General features: G+C 46.9%; 1 protein-coding gene across 1 annotated transcript in view; it reads left to right on the top strand.

Annotated features, from left to right (window-relative positions):
- TSPAN7 (tetraspanin 7) overlaps positions 1–15,235 on the top strand; it is a 103,540-nt gene that overhangs the window by 74,602 nt on the left and 13,703 nt on the right. Inside the window, exons 2-4 of the mRNA XM_055703116.1 lie at positions 9,505–9,693; positions 11,911–11,985; positions 13,437–13,532. Coding sequence (XP_055559091.1) covers positions 9,505–9,693; positions 11,911–11,985; positions 13,437–13,532 — 360 coding nt within the window. The remainder of the gene's footprint in view (positions 1–9,504; positions 9,694–11,910; positions 11,986–13,436; positions 13,533–15,235) is intronic.

Here is a 15,235-nt window from a genome sequence, read left to right as displayed (position 1 = left end):
GATAGTTTGCAAGCATTCAAAAGAACCGACAAAACCCAGCACAAACTGCTTGCAAACCCATTCGGGGACACAAAACATGTCCAAGTTCCTGGGGACAGTAGGAACTGGCCCTAAGCATGGACACACCAGGCCTGCCCTGGCTGCTGGCACCAATCTCTGATGGTGCTGTCTGGGAATGGATGCATGCTTTGACTGTTTTATCCAGGTGTGGGCTATTAGTGCTTAAACCAAGGTTTGTATAAAGTCCAGGGAAAACTTCAGAGCTCTTTTCCAAATCAAAGCATTGGGTGTGTTTGTGACAGGTCTTGAAACCTGGTATTTTGGGGTTCTTTTCTCTCTCGCTTTCCCTTAACCACACCAGACAACAGGATGGCACAAAAAGCTGGATAACTTTATCGTGTAATAATCACAGCTTCTGTTTTTCCATCCACGCTGTGAGTTTCACATCCGTAAGCATGGAGGGTGTGTTTCACCTGCCTGGCTCTGTCCGTGTGCAGCGTCGGTTGCTCAGCCTCAGGCCCCTCACCATATGTGGAACCCAGCGCTGTGATGAAGGGGTGGTCAGAGATCTGCTTTGGGAGGGCAGTGTCCCCGTGTCAGTGGTCCCAGGAATGGCGGCAAGTGAGCAGAGCTCCCCAACACAGCTGCAACCCCAGGCGCTGCCAGCCCAGCCCTGGATATTCCTCGGTGGACTTCATTAACCCTGTCCCAAGGTCAGCAGTGTGCCCACAGGGTGCTTCCAGGCCTCCTGCCTGTGCCAGGGCTCCTGCCTTGCACTGTGCCATGGAGGCAGTCCTGTCGTTAGCCAAGGGGATGGTTTGGTACATGATGGCTGGTAAATACTGCAAATGGCTGAGCTATCTAGGCCGCCCTTCCCTGTGCATCCTTCCTCCGATCTGCTGCTTCTGTGCATATTCAGACTCTGAGTTTGAAACCATAAGAAAAACCAACAACCCACAAAGCCAGAGGTGCTTGAGCGAGGCGGTAAAAGCCAGGGTTGCCTTCATCACATCGCATTCATCACAGCTGGTGTTGCATAAGACAGGGTCAAGGCTCAGGGAGACCACTCTGATCCTTCTGCCCCCTGGGGAACGGGGTCCCAGCCCTCCAGAGAGCAGCTACTGATGGTTCTCCCACAGCTCCTTACATTTGGGCAGGATCTCTCCCGTGGTCGCTTTTTAGAAGCAAACTTCTCCCCTCCCCTCCCTGCCCTGTGCTAATGCTTGTTTTTCTTTACCACTCCGGACGTCTCATTTGGAGAACTGTAGGCTCTGCAGCTGCTAGTTCATGTCTTTTGTCTTCTTAGGATCTGGAGTGGTGTTGTGCCACCCTTAAGCACAGGCTGTAGTCATCATACCATTTCCAGGACAAATCTTATTTCTTGGAGGGGCCACACGAAGGCCAGGTTTTGCTGTAGAAGTCCACTGGTGGAGTAGGACTGCTGCTGTCTTGCTCCTTGCTGGCTGTTCCAAGTGTTTATAAATAAAACTGCTCTGGATGATGAATCTTGGCTCGGGGGGGGGTGGGGGGGGCTGTAAAACTTGAAAGGCTTGTGATTGTTCTTCCTCTGACTACCAGGGTGTCTGAAATAATTTGTACGTCTCCAGGAGAAGGTGTATTGATCATATCCATATATCTATCTGCCACTGTTTATCTTGATGGTTTCCTAATCATTTTCCATTTTGCCAGTGAATTATATGATCGTGGTCTGAATGGAAACATTGCAGTGGGAAGGGAGCGGGGAAGACTGGGGAGGGTCTGTGCATTGCAGGAGGTGCTCTGAGCTTCCTTTTAGACTTTTCAGATGCAAATGGTCCCACATCACCAAGCTCTTGCACCTATTGGGCCTGACCCACAGGTCACACTGGACACAGAATTAGGCTGGCCTGGTGGTTTTGGGTCAAATGAAGGAATTGTTTAATTAATCAGGTACAACCATACAGGGCTGTTTTCCACAGCCTGTTGAGGCAAGAGGTAGAATAGGAGAAGATGCGTGTAGTGATGGTGAGTGGCAGGAGCGGTGTGTATTCCTGCTGTCTTGTTTTCAGGCCAGTGCTATCCTGGTTTTCCATCTGCCATTGTCCCTCCTGCTTTTAAAGAGAACAAACCTAAAAACCAAACCAAACCAGAGGCCAGTACATTGATTGTCCTTTTGATTGTGTGATGGAGCAGAGAGATAGGGATTAAAAGTCTATCTTGAAAATAAGGAAACAAGGTATGCCTTTGGGTGGAGGAGGATGTTAGTCATACTACTGCCTGTGCTCTTTTGAATAAAGGTCATGAAAAGGTTTGCAGGGAAGCCTTCTGGTTTTTCCTCTTCATGAGTGAAATTCTAGCAGGTGCTGCTGCAACCCAAGGTGCATCTGCAGCGTGTCTTTGTGGAAACATCCCAACCCTTCTGCACAGTACCAAACTTGCTGAGGGTTTAGACCTCCCCACAAACTGAGGGATTTCCTTAAATCCATGTAAATCAGAGCTCTATTAAGAAGCAGAAGGGGTATAAACCACTGAGAGACTTTGCTCTTTTTTTTCCAAAGTCTGCATGTACCATAAATTGGATAGCCCCCCCTGAGACAGGGGGAAAGCAAACTCCTAAAATGGATGGTAAAGGTTTAGTAATTGTTTCAAACAGCCAACTAAAAATGCTTTTTATTACAAGGCTTGAGTTCTCTTTCAAATGTGAAACTGCTTGTTCTTTTTGGCAGCGAAGGCTGCTTTTATGTCTCCCCGGGGACAGCGGTAAAACTTTCAGCAGCTCAGGCACAGAAACCAGCCCTTTGTCAAACTGGAGGCGAGAAACCAAAAGTTGTTTTGCGGATTTCCGAGTCCCCCAGAGCTCACTTTTGGAATTTGCTGATTAATCTGCACCTCTGAAAAAGCTTTTCTTAGGGAGAAGAGGGAGAGACGTGAAGATAGTGTTGTATGTGGATGGGACCAGACTCAGTGGAGGTGTTTGGTGCCTGTAGGGTAGGTAAGCTACTTGATGATTTTTTTTATGTTCAGCTGTTAGTTGGTGGGGTACAAGAGCAAGGAATCAGCACTTTTTGTGCAGTTGCACTGAAAGATAGTGAGGAGCTGGATTTATTCCTACCACCACCATGGGCAGGAGAGCAGGAGTCTCTTCTGCTAACCCTGTCCCAAAGGTGTGACAGAAATGCTGATGCCTGCTGTGGCTGGTAGGGGGGGAGCAGGAGAGGTTTAGGGAGACAGTGGGATGTGATGGGTTTCCCTGGCAGTGTTGCTTGCTGGTGTGCTCTGAGTAGGAGCCAGGTGGGGCCATGTTGTCGGTGGAGTCACTGAGGTGGCTCTGGTGCCAGCACAATCTGCAGTGGAGCACTCCAGCGTGGTGTACAGTGGGTTTTCCCAAACTGGAGGAACCTCAGGGGGAGCAGAGAGAGCTCCTGGGAGCTCGCAGCTCATGCCACAGCACCTGGCGGGACCTGGGGAGAGACAGGAGCAATGTCGACCAAGCCCCACACACCTATATATAGAAGAAGCCCCTGGGGAGTGCCAGCAACCAAGGCACACAAACATGGCATGGCATGGCAGTTTGGGCAGAAGAGCATCCAGGGCAGGCACTGAAGCCCTGCCAACTTGACCAGGGAGCAATAGTTTCCCCCCAGTAGAAAGCCATGGCCGCTCTGAGCTCTGCACACATCACGACTGGCACAGCTACCCAGACAGAGCTCCAGTGGGAACAGGCAGCCCCCCAGGTGCCGGGCTGCTGGCTGTGCCCTGCTCTGACACCAGTACCGGCCAGCAGCAGTGAGCGGTCCTGTGGGAGGTGCACCCAGGGAGAGGGACTCCCCTGCTTGGTGACAGAGCACTGGGAGGAGGCGAGCAGGCTGAGGAGCATCAGGGAGTGCAAGAGAGAGAGGGACCAGTGGAATCGCACCCCACCTTCCCCGGGACAGGCCCGACAGGCAGGCAGGACACGTGAGAGAGAGGATTCCCCGTGCTCTCTCTGCCTGGCTGAACACCGTGACTGAAGGGATGAGGGGCAATGGTGACAAGGTCCAGCCGGGCACAGCAGGCTGTCTCCTCTGTGACTCTCCCATCTTCCCAGATGCCCGTGCATAATAGGTATGAGGGTCTGCAAGTAGAACAGAACAATAGAGAGGACGATGGTTCATCTGGCATGGAGCTGTCACTGAGGTTAAGTTAGCCTATGCCCCTGCATCAAAACTGCTTCCATAAAGAAAAAAAGATGGGTCACTGTCATAGGAGACTCCCATCTGAAGGGAACAGAAGGCCCAATACACAGACTGGACCCACTTCTCAGGGAATTCTGTTGCCTCCCTGGGGCCTGGGTTAAAGATGTGAAGACAAAGATTCCTACTTTTATGCAGCCCTCAAATTACTATCCATTATCCATTTTTCAGGCAGGCAGCACTGAAGTTGCAACAAGCAGTCCAAGAGCAATCAGGAGAGACTTCAGGGCCTTGGGACAACTAGTTAAGGTATCAGGAGCACAAGTAGTGTTCTCCTGAATCCCTCCAGTTGCACAGAATGATGAGTGGAGAAACAGGAAGAGCCAGCACATCAATATCTGTCTCTGAGGCTGGTGTCACCGCGCAGAATTTGGGGGGGTTTGGTCATGGTTCGGTTTATGCAACACCAGGCCTGCTGGCAACAGATGGGGTACACCTGTCCCAAAGAAGTAAAAGGCTCTTTGCACAGGAGTTAGCGAGGCTCATTGAAAGAGCTTTATACTAGATTTGAAGGGGTGAGGGGATAAAACTAGAGTCACTAGAGATAAGCCTGCAGGCAGCACACCAGTGTTTGAGGGACAGTGTGCTAGTGAGGTCCTTCAGTCTGCCATCTCAGTGGAGGTAGGGGACAGAGATCCATGCAGCAGCAAAGACACAAGAGTTATTGATGTGTGTGTCAGAAACCACAGAAGTGATTGAGAACAGTCACACAGGAGTTAGGGCTTCTCCCACAAAAAAGGTGTCAGGATCAATAGCCCAGCTGAAGTGTATCTATACCAGTGCACGCAGCATGGGCAACAAACAGGAGGAGCCAGAAGCCACTGTGCAACAGAAAAACTATGACATAATTGCCATCATGGAAACATGGTGGGATGACTTACTTAACTGGAGTGTTCAGTGGATGTCTATAAACTCTTCAGAAGGGATAGGCAAGGAAGGAGAGGTGGTGGAGTACCCCTGTATGTTAACGGAGTGTTTTAGTTATCTAGACCTTAATGATAGTGACCATAGGCTTGAGTGTTTATGCATAAGAATCAGGGGGAAAGCCAACAAGGCAGATGTCATGGTGGGAGTCTGTTACAGACCACCCAACCAGGATGAACAGGCAGATGAAATATTCTATGAGCAGCTGGGAGAAGCCTCACAATCGCTAGCCCTTGTTCTTGCAGGGGACTTCAACTTACCATCTAGATGTCTGCTGGAAATACAATACAGCAGAGAGGAAAGAGCCCAGGAGGTTCCTGGAGTGTGTGGAAGATAACTTCATGACACAGCTGGGGAGTGAGCCAGCTAGGGAAGGTGCCTGCTGGACCAGTCGTCTATGGACAGGGAAGGACTTGTGGGTGATGTGACAGTTGGAGGCTGTTTTGGGCACAGCAATCACAAAATTACAAGAGTTTTTGATTCTTGGAGAAGTAGGGAGGGGTGTCAGCAGAACCACTACCTTGGACTTCCAGAGAGCAGACTTTGGCCTGTTGAGGAGCCTGGTTGGCAGAGTCCTTTGGGAGGCAGTCCTGAAGGGCAAAGGAGTCCAGGAAGGCTGGACATTCTGCAAGAAGGAAATGCTCAAGGCGGAGAAGCAGGCAATCCCCATGTGCAAAAGATGAGCTGGTGGGATAGAAGACTGTCCTGGCTGAACAGAGCACTTTGGCTGGAACTCAGGGAAAAAAGGAGAGTTTATGACCTTCTGAAGAAGGGGCAGGAAACTCAGGAGGACTACAAAGTTGTCATGAGGTTATGCAGAGAGAAAATCAGAAGGGCCAAAGCCCAACTAGAACTTAACCTGTCTACTGCCATAAAAGGCAATAAAAAATGTTTCTACAAATACATCAGTGACAGAAGGAGGGCTAGGGAGAATCTCCATCTTTTATCAGATGCAGGGAAAAACATAGTGACAAAGGCTGAGGGAAAGGCTGAGGTACTTAATGCCTCCTTTGCCTCAGTCCTTAATAGTAAGACCAGCTGTTCTCAGGGTACCCAGCCCCCCTGAGCTGGAAGACGGGGACAGGGAGCAGAACAAATCCCCCACAATCCAAGGGGAAATGGTCAGCGATCTGCTGCACCACCTAAGACACACACGGGTCTATGGGGACGGATGGGACCCACCCAAGGGTACTGAGGAAGCTGGCAGGAGTGCTTGCCAAGCCACTTTCAATCATTTATCAGCAGTCCTGGCTAACCAGGGGTGACCCAGTTACTGGAAGCTAGCCAGTGTGACACCAGTCTACAAAGAGGGACGGAAGGAGGATCCAGGGAACTACAGCCCTGTCAGCCTGACCTCGGTGCTGGGGAAGGTTATGGAGCAGGTCATCCTGAGTGCCATCATGCAGCACATGCAGGACAACCAGGTGATCAGGCCCAGCCAGCAGGGGTTTATGAAAGTCCTGCTTGACTAACCTGACCTATGACAAGGTGACCTGCTTAGTGAACAAGGGAAAGGCTGTGGATGTTGCCTACCTGGACTTCAGTAAAACCTTTGAAACCCTTTCTTATAGCATTCTCCTGGAGAAACTGGCTGCCTGTGGCTTGAATGAGTGTACTGTTTGCTGAGTTAGCAACTGGCTGGATGGTCAGTCCCAGAGTGGTGGTAAATGGAGTTACATCCAGTTGGTGACAGATGATCAGTGGTGTTCTCAGAGCTCAGTATTGGGACCAGTTCTGTTTAATATCTGGATGAGGGGATCAAGTGCACCCTCAGTGAGTTTACAGGTGACACCAAATTGCAGGGGGAGCGTTGATCTGCCTGAAGGCAGGAAGGCTCTGCAGAGGGATCTGGACAGGCTGTGTGGATGGGCCGAGGCCAGTTGTATGAGGTTCAACAAGGCTTAGTGCTGGGCCCTGCACTTGGGTCACACCAACCCCACACAGCGCTACAGTTTGGGGAAGAGTGGCTGGAAAGCTGCCCAGTGCAAAAAGACCTGGGGGTGTTGGTCAACAGCCAGCTGAACATGAGCCAGCAGTGTGCCCAGGTGGCCAAGAAAGCCAACAGCATCCTGGTTTGTACCAGAAATAGTGTGTCCAGCAGGACAAGGGAAGGGATCATCCCCCTGTGCTGAGCACTGGTGAGGCCGCACCTTGAATGCTCTTCAGTTTTGGCTCCCTCACTGCAAGAGGGACATGGAGGTGTTGGAGCGTGTCCAGAGAAGGGCAACGAACCTGGTGAAGGTTTAGAGCACAAGTCTTATGAGGAGCAGCTGAGGGAACTGGGGTTGTTTAGCCTGGAGAAAAGGAGGCTCAGGGGAGACCTTCTTGCTATCTACAACTGCCTGAAAGGAGGTTGTAGCGAGATGGGGGTCAGTCTCTTGTCCCACATAACAAGGGATAGGACAAGAGGAAACAGCCTCAAGTTGCACCCAGGGACATTTAGATTGGATATTAGGAAAAATTTCTTTGCTGAAAGGGTTGTCAAGCAATGGAACAGGCTGCCCAGGGAAGTGGTTGAGTCACCAGCCCTAGAGGTATTTAAAAGACATGTAGATGTGGTATTTAGGGACATAGTTTGGTGATGGACTTGGCAGTCTTGGGTTAACAGTTGGACTCAATGCTCTTAAAGGTCTTTTCCAACCGAAACAATTCTATGATTCCATGATTGCATGCCTTCCCTACAGCTCTGACGGGTATGGGTAAGGGTAGGGGATGAGGTGGGAAGTGCCAAAATTGCCAGGTGGGATTATTTTCTCTCTGGTATAGAAAGGTTCTTCTCTCTCTGAGGACATGTTAATTTGCTTTTGCCTGCCTGGTCCCCTCACCTCTGTTTCGTTCTTTATTCTCTGTTCCTTTGGTTTCTTCTTTTTTCCTGCATTCCTACCCCTGTATCTTTCTTCAGAGCATCTGTTTGGTATCCTCCCTCCTCCTGGTATTTTCCTTAGGTGACTCTGATTATTCAGCAGCTCTGCTGAATGCAGTTCCCTCTCCAGAGAGGGAGAAGTGCTGTAGCAGAGCAGCACTTGCTGCTACTGCCGCAGACACAGGTCGAGCAGAGGACAGGCTCTTTTACCTGCTGCTGCTGAGCTGCAGGATAGCGGAAAGGTGCGGTGGGAAGGCAGTGACGGGGATGCACCCTGCATAGTCCTTTTAGAACCAGCCTAGGTAAAAAAGCCAAAAAGCTGCTTTCCTTTTTTACTTTGAGAAGGCTTTCCCTGAATTAATTCACAACAACCTATATGAAAAGTAGCTGAAAGATCTTACAGTGTAGCTCAGTTGGGAGTTTTTAGGTGCAATATAACTGGGTAAGAATCCCCTCCACAAACAACTGCAGAGCAACCCAGGTATAGTGGTGTTGAATTTCAACATTTCACAGCAGTATAAAGATATTTGCAGGAGAAAACTTGGAAAGCGAGCAAAATAATACTGTCAGGACATTTCTTCTTGCTCTTGCCCTTTTGCAGTAGTCTGGAGGAGCCAGTAAGAAGGTTTTGGGGAATTCGGGAAGTGTTTGCAGAGCTGGCACTTAGGATTGGCCCTTTGTGTCCCGTCTTTGCTTGTACTGTGGGAATGAGTTATGTGTGTGCAGTCTTGAAGCAGGCATGTCAGCATCAAGTGATGATCAGCAGATGGTGCAGGCATCATCATCCCTGTTGTGGCCACTGCTCAGTGTTGGTGTGTAGCATACCATGGGCTGCCCCGCCATCCCTGCCGGTGCTGGGAGTTTGCTGCCCCAGCTGCCCTGCAGCATGGCAGCCTCTGTTTGTGCACCTCCAGCAAGAGGCTGGGTGCTCCCAGGACCTACTGGTGTCCTCCCACTCCATGTCAGGGGGGAAGTCTTCTGCACAGCCAGGGGGGTCACTTGCTGTATAGCCTGGGGAAGGCTCACTTGCCAGAATAACGCACTGCAAGGAATGCTTGTGTTCCTGAAACTTTGGCACTGAGAAGGACGGGATGTCAAGCAGCAGAGTTTTGAGGTTCAGGCAGTTTTTGTGGCAAAACTCAGGAGGTGTGAGGTGGCAGCAGTTATTGTTGGCTTTTGTTGAGAGTGATGGAGTTGGCCACCTCTCTCAGTGTGCTGTAGGAGCAGAGAGCCTGTTCCTGCAGGTGGTACACTGCGTACTCCCTTGCCACTTGTCAGCTGTACAGTGATTAGTTCTAGATGTTTGTCCTCCAGCGGCAGTCTTAACATAACATCTCCAGATGCTGGAAATTAATTTTCTCTATCCATCCCTCTGGAGTTAGTAAAAGTCTTGAGGCTTCCTTCTGCCCACACAACAGCACCAATGAATCTCTTCAGGGTCACTGTGTACTGAATTTGGATGCCTTCCCTGGTAGATCCTGACAGCTTTCTCCTCTTGCTTTGCAGATCACAGGCGTTATCCTTCTCGCAGTCGGCGTCTGGGGCAAACTTACCCTTGGCACATACATCTCTCTCATTGCTGAGAATTCGACCAATGCTCCCTATGTGCTCATCGGAACGGGTACCACAATCATTGTCTTTGGGCTTTTCGGCTGCTTTGCCACTTGTCGTGGGAGCCCATGGATGCTGAAACTGGTAAGCATGCCAAAGTGCCTTAAGCAAGAGAGGAAGAGGTTTTGCTGATGTATTGGGATTCCCCTCACCCCCTGCCAAGCTTCACCAGATGTTAATGTGGGGGTTTAGGCACATAAGCCAGATTTTATTGATCTTAATGTTCAACACATGCGTCTTTTGGACAAAGAAGGGGGAAAAAATCTTTGCCAAAACCAGCTGTTGATTGAGTATGAATGAATTTTGCTACCGCACAGCGTACAGGCCCATATGTTGTTGGGAGCAGGGTGAAATGCTGCTGATGAATTACTCTGTGAGTAATTCTACAATCATTCTGGTTTTTCTGTGAGCCAGACAGATAGGTATATTTACAATCTTAAAAATGTCCAAAGCATCGTAAATGTGAAATTCATTTGAAGTATATTTTAAAGGGGTCATTGTAATACTCTGATGTGAAATATATGGAGAAAATAGTTGGCACCTTCTAAAAGCACACCAGCCTTTCTTTTTCTCCTAACATTCACTGGAATGAAACAAGTCAACCCCAGAAAACAAAGCTTTGTATGGTGTGTTTGTCCTCATCTCAAAAGCAGCATGGACTCAAGGTACACTAAGCAGAGGTACAGCAGCTGTCTCTCAGTCCAGTTTAACTTCTCTATAAGTTTCTCTGTTCTGTTTTCCAGTCTACCTTAAAATGCAAAATAACTATAGGTTAAACGAACCTATATGATAAACTGTGTTTCTAGGAATATTCAGGAGCAAAATCCTCCATGTGTAATGATTTGAAGGGTGGAAATAGCACTTGTGAAGTACTGAGACGGTGGAAAGGGGCTTGACAGTACAATGCATCTGCTGCTACAGTATTTTGGGGCTGGTTTTCTAAGGAGATGGGATGATTCTTCTCCAGTTTGAACTGGATTTTAAAAAAGGACATCTTAAAGAGAGTTAAATTTCTTCAGTTGATGGCACAGTAGGGGAGAGGTAGCAGCTGCAAAGCAGTCAGCAGGTATATGCTGGTAGCCAGTCAGCACGTACCTAATGCTGTCATAGGTGCACCACTGCTGTCTTTTGCTGGTGATGTGCTGTCAGGGCACGTGTAGAGGCTTGTTGGAGTTACTGCAGTCCAGATGGGAAAGGGATAAAGGTGAATGATGATATAAATCCATAGGAAATCAGGCTCTGCTAGCTGCTCCATAAGTCATGTAACTTAGGCATGCCACTAACAGTGGCATGTGCTGTTTCAAGCACATGGTTTTATTTTCATTGTACACGTAAAAAATACTTCAAAATTTTCTTTCTCTTCTGAACAGAATACAGGCAGTGATTTGACACCTGCATTAATTGGAGAGAATTACTCTTCTGGTTCTGCCTTCACTGTTGTCTTCCCTTCCCCAACAACCTTCCATTAAAAATAAATTTCCCTCTTTCTGCAAAGTCCTGCTAGGACTGAATTTAATTTAAGATGTTTCCTTTTTTAATTAATTGTTATTTAGCATGTGGAGAAAAAAGTAATTTTCCCTCCAGAAGATTAATACCCAACTTCAAATTTTACTATCCCACTTTGCATTTTTTTCTTTACCTTCCATATTTCTGCTTAGATGTATTTTTAATAGTTTCTGAGTCTCTACACTGAAAGCACTGTTTTCAAGGTTTATTTAGCTCCAGATCCAAATGCTGCTCCTAAAGCCAAACATGGGCCTTGGGTCAGCAAAGTATTTGAAGCATCTGTCTAGTATTATCATGAGAATATTGCCAGTGAAGTCAGTGGTTCAGTTCGTTCATTGGAGAAACTTCAGGAATCAGGCAGCAAATCCCAGTCTAGCAGTAAGATAGATAAAGGTGAACCAAAACACCTGGAGAAGCCTATTTACTATAGCAGAGTGCTATGCGAACATGGAGGGTCTGTTTGTATTCCTTGTTGCAAGATCAAAACCTGAATGACTTTGGTCCGTCTCTGGCATGTGAGTGTGTTTTAATTCCTAAGAGAACACTAAGAAATGTGGGAACAGAAAAGTCAGAAAAGCCGATAATTAGACAATACATATCGTCTCTGAGTTGTATAAACACATATAATATATTCAGGTAGTAACCTGTGTATGGCCTCCAAAAGACCTTTGGTTTCTTAACATCTTTGAGGGGTGTCTAGAGCAGAAAGTTGTATTTTATGTGATAACTGAACAGTATCTGTGCTGAGACAAAAGGCTGTCATGTCCTGACTTCGCTTGCCTCCTTCTTTTCCAGTATGCCATGTTTTTGTCCCTGGTGTTCCTGGCTGAGCTAGTGGCTGGCATTTCAGGGTTTGTGTTTCGTCACGAGGTAGGTGGAAATGTGCTGAGTTTGCATATGTCAGTGCCTCCCTGGGCAGGCGCTGCTGGGAAGTTCTCTGGAGCGTGGAGAATGTGTAGGTCACTGAGCTCGGTGGCTCCATACGCATCTCCAGGGATGTGGCTGATGTGCAACAATAACATGTGCAGTTCTTAAAAACTGATGCAATTCCAGATGAAGGGATTTAGCCAAAGCTCTTGGCCTCAGCTGCCTGATAATTTTCTCTGGAGCTATGAGGTTTTTTGTGTCCATCATGTAAGATCTTCTTTACTCTTTTACATATGCTGAGGGCTGCAAAATAGATTAAACACTTTTCTTAAACACAGCTTCTTCAGCCAGGCAAGTGCTTGTTTATGTAAAGCAGAGAGCATTTCTGCATCAGGCCAGACGATGTTTTGTAAATCTTTTTATTTCGGGGGGAGGGAGTGCATGGGATGGGATTTTGTTTCTATCCTGAGAAAAAGGAAAGATTAGAAATAGTGAGGTAGGAACTTGGGACAGGAAGAAGCTTTCGAAAATGTGATGGTCTAGATTTGTAGTAGCACTTCTGCTTTAGCCACTGTAATCAGGTCTGTCTCCAGCTTTAAGTCCACGGACCTGCATGCCATTAATGCTGAACCAGGACAACCCCAGAGACCTTCCTTGATTTCTAGTCTCTTCTTTTGACATGAGGTTTCCCTTGCTATAGGCTTTTCAGGTGTCTTCCCTTGCAAGTGGTGAATAGTTTTAATTTGATCCTGAAATTCCTGTCTATCTGCTGAGGATTGCCATTTCATCTGGCCTAACCTGTGGCAGCCTCAGTGCCAGGCTGCTACCCCTCTGTAGGAGAGGAAGTCTCTTGTGAAGGTCACAGCCATGTGGGCTGCCCAAATTATCTGCTACCCAGCCCCTTTACCACCCTTGTGCCTTCCCTGGTGATGTGCCTGAACTTCTTCAGCTGAAAGACCTCTTGTCCCTTACCCAAACACCTTTGGTGCTGGGGACAAGGGCTGCTGCCTGGTCAGGGAATTCATGTCTTCATTTGATGCCACTGACTTCTGCCACTAAGGCACTTGCACAAGCTTTGGCTCCCACTGGGCATCCGTGGGCTGAGAGAAGCACACAATCTCCTTCAGCTTAGTGCTGGAACAAAGTGTTTGGGGAAAAAAGCATCAAAGGATATCTTTCTTAAAGGTTAAGTCATTTTCTGTTTTTTTAAAATGTAGCAGTTTGCTGGGGTAGTTTTCTTTCTATGTCCAGTAGACCCCAGTTGAAAAATGGCATGAATTACTCCTGACAGTTAAGAGAGAGTTCTGCCAGCTCTGAAAGCACACTTAAAAATGAGTGTGAAGGGGTAGTTTGAGTGCCTTGTTAGGTATTGTATTTGCTTCCTGCAAAAAATGCCTCGAATGTTATGCTTTTCATTGCTCATGTGGGCTGTATTTTTTTCCTTGCCCTCACAGATCAAGGATACTTTCCTTAGGACATATACTGAAGCAATCCAGAATTACAACAAGAACGATGAGCGGAGCCATGCAGTGGATAACGTACAGGAAAGTGTAAGTCTAAAATTGGATATTAAAATTAATAATAAAGAGAGACAAAGCATACGTCTAGATTAGATCAATCTGCAAGCTGTATATTGCAAGCAAAATTAGAAGCTGGAAAAGCAGATCTAAAGAAAAAAAATTTCAACTGATATGCTTGTCCAAGATGCCTAAGTTTTGATGAACAAGCTATCTAGTAGAGACAGGGACTGTCCCACTTGCTTGTTGTTGGTCCCAGATCTTGAATTAGGTTTAGGGTCCAGTTTTATTTCTTAAGAACACACCTTGTTCTTTAGGGGATCTGTAATAGTATTACGAAATGTTGTAAATTTGATCTGGATGAGACAAGATTTATAATCTTGCATCCTGTAGCATGGATAAACTGCCACAGTTCTCTTCACTAGTACAGTGAGATGCTGGCAAAGGGGATTAGTAAGTTAAGGGGAGGAACAGAGTTTATTTTCTCCAGAGGAAAAAGGGGTGAACAAATGTGCTGCTGAGATTGGCAATGAAAGCTGTTCTCTGGCCGTGCTGGAGGGGTGGAATAGGTGTTCAGTGGAAGAGCCTTTCTGACCCATAGCGTGCGGTAGCAGAGCAATGGGAGGTTGCCTTGCCTTCCAGCAGGGCACAGGGCATGAGCAAATGCCACAGCACAGCCAAACTAGTTGGAGATGCCAACCACAAGGGACCAAGTCCACCAGCTGCAGCACAGAGCAATAAAATTCACATTTAAATTCCTATTGGAAACCATAGCGAGAAGCTATCCCTTCAGCTCGCCATACATTCTATGAGCCAATTTGCTTTTCATATGACTGTAACTTGCTGAATGGCTGAAATTTTAATGTGATTGTATTGATGACTTCTGGATCTTCTTTAGAAATTACAAATGTTATGTTGGACCCCTTAGCATGTTTGAAACTGTACCTCTCACCTGGCTTCTCTGGGTTAGCAGATGACTGTGGTGCTCTAAACTGAGTATATTCTGCCATCAAATTGTCTGTTTGCCTAACGTTAACCTGTATTTTGAAATTCTGATTCCTTGGAGTTGGCTAAACTAAATAGTTTTGAGTAATTGTTCAGTGTTTCTGTCGTAGCAAAATGTTCATTGCATTTGTAGCTCTGTTTGTATAGGAACTGCATTTATAAGCCCTTTTCATGACAGAAAATTCAGCACATACTGTATATCTTTGAGTGACTGTCTTCTAGCTTAGCATCCAGAGCAGAACATTCTTCCCAACTTAGGGTTTTTTCAGCTGATTTCATAGACACATTCTATGAACCTACGGTCTCCTTCTATTCACAGCTCAGTAAATTCTCCTAGAAATTATTTTGATGAGTTAGAAAGACTTGCTTCACCTTAGCAATTTGTACTAGTTTGACCCTGTATGTGTTACATGTAATTCTATGTAATGCTTTGGGGTTTTTAAGGCCTTTTTTTTGACTGCATTGTGAGGCTCTGTCTTGAATTCCCAGGGTCATCTTTAATCAGTAGCTAAATAAACAAAGGAAATAAACAAATGAGAAAGAAAACTAACAGACCTTCAACTGAAAAAAAATGGATTTATAGCTGGACCTTTGTCAAGTCTTACAAATAATAGTTCTGCTTATAAAATACCTTTTTTTTAGTAGGTCATCTGCTCCCATCTTCTGTAAATGCCGTTCCTGATGCTTTTGTGATAAATGGCGTAGGGGGTGGTATCTACTTTTCAAAACTG

The sequence above is a fragment of the Falco cherrug genome, chromosome 2 (genome assembly GCF_023634085.1).
Source record: "Falco cherrug isolate bFalChe1 chromosome 2, bFalChe1.pri, whole genome shotgun sequence".
NCBI lineage: Eukaryota > Metazoa > Chordata > Aves > Falconiformes > Falconidae > Falco > Falco cherrug.
This window is presented reverse-complemented; position numbering and strand designations above follow the sequence as displayed.